Genomic DNA, 8011 nt, shown 5'->3' with positions numbered 1-8011 from the left:
TATTATTATTATTATTATTATTATTATTATTATTATTATTATTATTATTTTGTTGTCAAAACAACAGCTCTATTGGGACCATTTGAGGGGTTTTTTTCATGCAAAACCTTCTTAGTTTGTCTCTAACTGACATGAAAAAAACCTGCCTATCTTGTTGATCCCATAGTATTATGTCTTGGTATGCATGCACGCATCTTTCTGAGCCAAAACAGTAACTTAAAGGTGCAATTTAATTCCATGTTATTTTTTAAAATTCCCTCCCCAGTGATGTCTGAGATTTAAAAGTGGATGACATTATTTGAGTTCCTGTGTAGCTAAGGAAAGCAGAGTTTAAATAGCTGTGAAGCAGCTTACATAATGTGTAAACATTTCTGTTTCTTAATGTGATACAAGTTGAAAGATTCAGCACTTGAGAAATGAATTTGGATTTTTATGGGAAAGAAACACTCTTGGAAGAGTTGCTCTACGGTCCCCCTCTGTTCCTGAATGCTGCAGGGAGTCTGGCAAGATAAAACGAAAGCCAGCGGAAAAAGTTGCTTTGCAGAAGTCACAAACATGAGAATAAGGAGGTGTTGTGTGCAGACCCGGGGGCAGCACTGCAAGGCTGGGCATCGTGGTGGTGATGCTTCGCTTTCACTGGGATCTCTGCAATGTGTGCTGTGCCCAAGACTAGAAACTTGAACGTGTGCTGTCTGTTCCTCAAATCAAATACCTGCCTGCCTTTTGGAAATGCCTTTTATGAGAATAAGCATGCTCAGTGCCAATTAGCCAAATGCTGATAGTCTTTTCCTTTCTGTGCTCAGTCTACAGAAGAAAAAGTACTTATGTTTACCCACAAATGTTCGTACTTCAATGTTGGGTTGAAATGGCTTGATGGCATCTGTTGAGTCCTTCCTGCTCACCCCCATGGGAGCTGCACTGCATGAGTGAGGCACTCAGCACCTCTGCCTTGGGCACGTCTCGGGATCTCAGCACAAAGCAGTTCCTCTGATGGGTGAAGTCTCCTGGCCTTCCAGGTTGTTTGGGAGTGGGAGCTCAACTGGAATGAGTGATGGACAAAGGGGGATTGTTTGGCTATTTAGTTTGTAGATAGAATGGCATTTTAAAAGCAACATTGCAGATGCTCTTCCCTTTCTTACCTTCATCTCTTTTAATACAGCAGCTACTTCTAGCTACAGCTGTCCACAAGATCAGAATCATCTGCAAAGTACGATTATGTGCATCAGGAAAAGCATTTATTTATTTATTTATTTATTTATTTATTTATTTATTATGGGGAATAGTCCATTAGTAATGAGCACTTGATTTCCAAAGGCATCTGTAGGTCTGTGGGGTGGCCTCGGTACACAGAAGGTCAAAGAAATGCACTTGGAGATCTTTCGTGTACAGGTCTGGGGATGCAGAGAATGTAATAATCACAACACTGTCACATGGAATCTGATTCTGACTTCAGAGGACATCTGCAAAATCACATCTTATCTGTTTGTCTTGTGTTTTTGTATTTTCAAACATTTTTCATGATGGAAAATGAAAATGGTGGCATGCATTAAAATACAAATATTTATTTTTCTTTCAGTTTGGAAACAATAACAACTACATGAACATGGCAGAGGCAAATAATGCATTTCTTGCTGCAAATGAGGTAGATGTTTTTCTTTTCTTTGTTTTATCTATGCTTATATTCTACTGTGCTTAGATAATTTAACAGACTGTGAATGGGTGAAGAATGAAGGGCTGAATTTCAGTGTGTTTTATGGAGCACAAAATAAAGACTTTAATGAGAAAGAAAATAACCTGACAGCTCTCCATTACTAGTCAATTTAGCTGTCCATAAGGCTGTTACTTACATGGCATGTCAATAGAAACAATTCTGCTTTATGTACAAAAAAAAATCATAAACAGAAGGAAGCAAATAAACAAGCTTAGTAACAGGCAATCCTAGCTAATGTGTAATTTTTGCTATAGATACAAATATTTTAATTTGGGTTCTTAATAGTCAGCTAAGTTAGAAGAACAAATCTAACTTTGTTCCTGAAGGCTGCATGCTGCATGAGGGAACAGGGCTGGGAACAAACCTGGGCTGGGCAGGGGGGGCTGCCTGGGCTGGGAGCTGAGAGGTGTGCTCAGTGGTTTTGGGTGGGAGATGGGAGGAAGGCATGGCAGCTATGGCCTGCGTGCATTTGTTGTTACAGGGGGGCCCCTTGCAGTCAGCTGATAGTCTATCAACATGCTAATATTGACCCCAGCTCCATACAGAAACACCTTTTGCTCATTGCTAAGAGTCAACATCTTTTATTCCAAAGAGTGAAAGGATGGAAAGTGCAGGAGGCATTGCCTTGTAATCTGTGTGTCAATGTAAAGAACGCTGTTTTTATATAGCGTGCATCCCATAAATGATCTTCCAGACATAAGAAGGTTAAAAACTGGGCAGCAATGACTTCACATGTTGTAAGTGGTAATTCAGTTGCAAGTATTCTCAGAATATTTAAAAAAAAAAAAAAAAAAAAAAAAATCTCGGAGAAAATAAGTAGAAGAGTGTAACAATAAATATGAAGATTGGAATTAAGAGTCTTATTTTATGAATCACTTATACAATGGCCACCATCTCTTTTTACCCAGCAAGACTGCTTAGATAAGGGAATATTGTTTGGCACTAGCTCCAGTGTTATTTGTGATAATGAACACAAACCCCATCTGTAATGACAACATGATGTTTCTTTCTGTAGAATTTCTTTCCTACATTTGAATCAAACATTGATGAAAGCTCTGCTGCCAGCAGCTGTTCAGAGACAATTTAATTCCAGCTGTGATAATTCACCGTGTCAGACATTGGCTGTTATATGTTGATACAACAGTTCTCCAGATTTGCATTTTTATCAAAAGGAACAAATGTTTTGAACATTTCAGTACAGATGGCATTTAAGCATGCACACAGTTTTTGTGTCTGTGTGTTTTTATAAATATTTGAAAAGTTAATAAGTTAAAAAAAAAAAAAGGTAAGATGAATCTCACAAATGTTAGACCTTCTTTTAGGCATAACAGCACCTTTCTGAAATCCTGGATTGCATGCTATGCAGAGCCCTTCTGCGGTCTGAGTGGCCCAGTGATTTGAATTTAAGACTTCTTCACTTAGGGGCTTTCTTTCTTCTTAGAGTACATCTATTTCATCTTCATTCTTAAGTCCTTGATATGTTTTTTAGAAGGGTACACACGTACTAGGAAAAGTTACACTGTGAGAATTAAATTTACGATTAAAAAATTGTTATGGCATTCATCAATTCACTTTCCCTTTTATACTAAGCTGTGGCTACTTAGATCAATGTTGTTTCTCTAAGTAAAATAGAGTATTATTGTCTGGCTGTGTTACATATTTACACAGATGTCCTAGATTTATTCTACTAGATGAGGAAAGAAGATCCAATTTTTTTAATTACTACTATCTCATAAATACAATGGGTAAAGGGAGGTTCAAATGCACTATGATACTGATTTCACAGAACCCTTTTGCTTGAACAAGGAATGAAAATATCATTAAGTGTTAGCACTTGCATTAAAGCACAAGCCTAAGTTTGCAATTACTGTATTACAATGGGTTTAATTATAGTGTTTTTACATTAGCACGACTGTAGATTTCTCGCTAGCATTTTGGGCATGAGCACTGCAAAGCTGGAAGCCCATTTTATTCCTGTAAATAATGCCTTAAGAGTGTAATCCTAGAGCACATTCAGGCTAAGAAGCTTCACATTTGCTTTATGTTTTCTGTCTCTATGTCATGATTACCACGACCCATTTTAAAACACCTTAAATATTTATTGAAATAATATTTCAAGTGTTAATTACAGTGGTAATGAAAACAGCCAAATGCCACATATCAAGAATGAGTGTTTATCCGTATTGTTAATGTGATATGTTAGATTTCATTAAGCAGTAATGGGGTAGCAAATGAGTCACAAATTACAGTTGCATCTGTTACTAGACCACATTAGTGCCAAAATAACTGCAAATGCAGCCATAGGGTTATGTTCATTAGCCAACCACTTCTCGTGGCCAATCCATCCTTTGTGTTTGTGGACTAAGGGATCCACAGGGAGAAAAAATCACACCTTTTGTGATACAGCAGAGTCAAACATCCAGGCCCAGCCTTCACGTCCAGAATTAAGTTACAGCATTGTGCTCACATCTCAGCAGGCTGACGGTACTGCAGACCGCAGCAGTCTGGGACCTCATCATTTCTGGTGCGAGACCAATAATGACAGCTGACAGGTTCTATATGCAAGCAAAGGTTTTTCCTGTGTTTCAGTTTCCATCTTCTCTGAAGCGGTTATTAATTTATATCATCATTAACAGTTTGAAGGATGACAATTTGCGGCAGTTAATGAGATCTTTCACTGAACATATCATTTTAAAATTAACTGGCATTAAGTCACTCTTTCAAACAATGTAAATAATACATAAAACAATTTCCCCCCTCTCATCTAGAATCCTGAACTAATACAAACAAACAAGTCCCAGAGCAGTGTTGCATGTCCAGAACAAGACAGAGTGCCTATTTTAGGATTGCCAACTGCCCAGTTTGATCAAGACAGTCCTGATTTGGGTCCATTTAAAATGGCCTAATTTCAAGCACTGGATTTCTATTATTAAGTAGCAGTGGACCTGAAATAATATATGAAAGTTCATTTAACTCGCAAGAAATTTGAATAAGCATAGCTCATTTGTTTGCCAAATAAAAGTCAGCAATGTTGAAGCCAGATACAGGCTCTGCTTGAATAAAGATCGTCTACGACATACACATGCACATGTACGAACATGCACAGACACTGTAGATAACTGGCAGTAAATGTTTTGCTAAAGGCATCTTAACAGGTGTTTGGTTTGCAACAAACCTACTGTTTAAACAAAGCTGGCTGGCTTTACAAAGCTGTGGTAATCACCCGCGCTGTTTTGTACATTGCTCTCTTCCAAATTACAAAACTGGCATGTAGAAGGATGCATTGCACTTATGGGATGGAGAAGAAATAAGGACCAGAATTGTTGTATTTCATGTTTATGAAGAAGGCAAAAAGGAGACAAAAGATGTGGCATGGTCAGTTCTGAATTAATGTTGTGTGTGTGCTACAAAATTGTTGATATTTTATGAAGCATGAGAGCAATATAAGCTGTTTGTGCTATTTCACTAACATATCAATAAAGTGGCAATTTGTTATACAGCCAAATCCAGTGTAGCTGATACTCAGACTAACAACAAAGACAGATGTTGCTAATTAAGCACGCATTAAAAAACTGTTAATACTGATACTCTATTAAAGCCATATGATAATTAGACTTAAATCCTTAATCAGAATGATCCACAAACCCTGTTAGTATATGAAACTTTTTTTTTTTTAATTTTATAATTATGTATAGAGTTTGCATTTGAGTATAAAACAAGACTTGAATGACTGGTCAAGTGTGGCTGCTGATAACAGTGTGCTCTAATGTGGTTTGCCTTGTTCTGTCTTTTTCTAGCAGACGTTCCACACGCCGAGCCTGGGGGATGAGGAGTTCGAAATCCCACCTATTACACCCCCGCCCGAGTCAGACCCTGCACTGGGGATGGCAGACATCCTGCTGCCCTTTCAGGGCCTTGGTGACCAGCTGACAGCACAAGGAAATGACTTTACACCCCAGTTTCCCCCTCAGAGCTTGGATCTCCCCTCCATTACTATATCCCGAAATCTCATGGAGCAAGATGGCGTCATCCACAGCAACGGATTGCACATGGTAGGTTCAGTTCTGCATTTCAGTTGCAAAATCTTGTCTGTCAAAGCATAATAATATAGTTTTGTGTCGTGTATCAGTTTTAATTGACCTCTCTGAAGATATGTGTGATTTCTTGGTATTCTGGTCCAACCAAGCGTTTGCCAACGTTCTGCATTATGTGCAGGCGTATTCTGTATGAATGATGACACATGTTGTCAGTGTAGCACAGTGAACAATGATATGCTATTATTCAGTTCCCTGAGGCAGTTGGCAAATGTTTAAAGGTTTACTATCGGTGGATTCAGGAAGATAAACATGGTTGTTAATGTACAGCACAATGCTATACCATGTGTAAACAGATCTCTTGTAAAAAAGCACTCAGGCTTTATAAACATAGAATTTTAATTTTGGGAACAGACTTGGAAGCCCATATCCATTGGCATCATGTACCTCTCTGCTGTTAGTTTTCAAGAATTTGTTATACAGTTGATAACTGGCGTAATGTGTTGAAAGAGCATTGCTTTGGCCAGAATGTACTACAGCATGAGTAGGAATTGCTTCTCTACATTTTGGGTGTAGGACCTGCACTTGACAGCCTGCAGGATATTCTGAAAGCACACTGTTGAGAGTAGCTTAGAAAGGGAGCCAGACACAGTATGCCACCAATAATATCTGTGTATACTTCCCTATTTTCTGTATACTCCATGGGCTAAATAGTTATAAATGGAAATCTATTTTTTTACAACTCCTGTAGGGATGCATTGCCTGAATCACACTCAGAAATACAGAGCTATGAAAAGACTTTCTTCTGCCCAGTGCTCCTGTTCTGATTGGAGACTGTGGGCAGGCTGAGCTGATTTCTATGTTCCTGGACTATTCTGAAGCCCTCTAGAAAGGGGTGGAATGATCTTGCCAAGGGTAGAGATGAGAGATGGATCTGCTCGGCCAATTCCGGTGTTCAGTTCTGGTCATTAGAGCAATAAAAAGTGAAGATGTATCAAGACTTCTTCAGAGTCTATCCATACTCTATGGCTGTGATCATGGAAGGAGGTTCCATTGGTACATTCCCCTGTTGGCTTTTGAGGGTCTCTCTGCCTGGGTTCCTTAAGCTTTGAGCAGTGACACTCTTACTCCCTGAGATGAGACATAGCTGTGAGTCAGTTTATCATATTTAGCATTTTAAACTCAGTGGTTACAGTTAGAATGAGATTCTGTATTGGATATTAAAGACAGGGTGAATGATTAGCTTGAACAGATATTTTACATCAACCATAGTTACTCTGATTAGCTTTTTCATAGACCTTTTACTAAACCTGGTGAAGTGAAAATACAGATTTGCTGCTGGACTGTAATAAGGGTCATTGTGTTGTCATGTTATAATTTCATGTAAATCTTTTTTTCTTTGTATTATTCTGGTGAGTGACAATTAATTAGTTACAAATTATCGCACAGCAAATTTATCTGGAATTCTTCAGGCTTCCAACTTCATTGCTAATTTTAATGTTTCCTCTGAGATGATGAAGAGTAGCTAGCACTAATACAGAAAGAAGCTCAAGCTGCTCACTATTTAGGAAATACAGAGTTTAGTACAGTAAGTCTATAGACACAAAGCAGTGACTGCCTGAAACAGGTCATGAAGGATATGGTACTTTTCAGATCTCTTTGTGCATGGGCTTTTGTATACCCTGGACCTGCTGGGTGATTTGTTGAGTGCCAAAGACAGCAAAAAATAATAAAAGCTTAGAGTCAAGAATGTTACACCTGTAAACTGAAGCAATGGAGTGTGTGTAGACTGGATCCAAAGAAATTTCTTCAGGAATATGTAATAAATGTCATAAGTTACATCAGTCTTGTGTTGCGTGTCCCTTCAGTGTTATCAAGTGGTTTGCAACCTGACTTGGAGTGGTCTTTTTTTTTGCATACTTACACTGAGTAAAGGTTTACATTGCCTCCAGTGGTAAGGATTTGTTCCCACACTGGTCGAAGAGAAGACCTAGGGGAGCTCCTGCCTTCATGTACCGTAATCTGGTGATATTTTCTAGGGTGACTGCTATTTCAAATCTGTGTTCTGGGATGTGTGTGGAGTTTTGTCACAGAGAGCTGATGAAGAATTGCGGGATATGATACAGAGGAGCAATGTGGGGAGGGTCGTGTGTCAGGCACTTCCTGATAACTGCTTGATTTGTGTGATACTGTGAGATGGAGTGACTCCCACCACCGCGTTGTAGTCAGTAATCTTTTTTCTCCTCTGCTCGTAAATGCTGGGTAA

The 8011-nt window shown here is 38.7% G+C and overlaps 1 protein-coding gene across 2 annotated transcripts in view; it reads left to right on the top strand.

Moving 5' to 3' along the window:
• Nucleotides 1-8011, top strand: part of TOX3 (TOX high mobility group box family member 3) — a 70569-nt gene that overhangs the window by 44152 nt on the left and 18406 nt on the right. The window contains exons 2-3 of one of the 2 annotated variants that reach the window (XM_042877075.1): nucleotides 1577-1642; nucleotides 5512-5763. In XM_042877075.1, coding sequence (XP_042733009.1) covers nucleotides 1577-1642; nucleotides 5512-5763 — 318 coding nt within the window. Of the gene's footprint in view, nucleotides 1-1576; nucleotides 1643-5508; nucleotides 5764-8011 lie in introns of both variants that reach the window. The other variant, XM_042877074.1, reaches the window with a different exon arrangement.

Source organism: Lagopus leucura, unplaced genomic scaffold (genome assembly GCF_019238085.1).
Source record: "Lagopus leucura isolate 7727_CA_CO unplaced genomic scaffold, USGS_WTPT01 Super-Scaffold_100017, whole genome shotgun sequence".
In the NCBI taxonomy this organism is placed as follows: Eukaryota; Metazoa; Chordata; class Aves; order Galliformes; family Phasianidae; genus Lagopus; species Lagopus leucura.
Note: the sequence above shows the minus strand (reverse complement) of the source record. Positions and strands in the feature narration are given on the sequence as shown.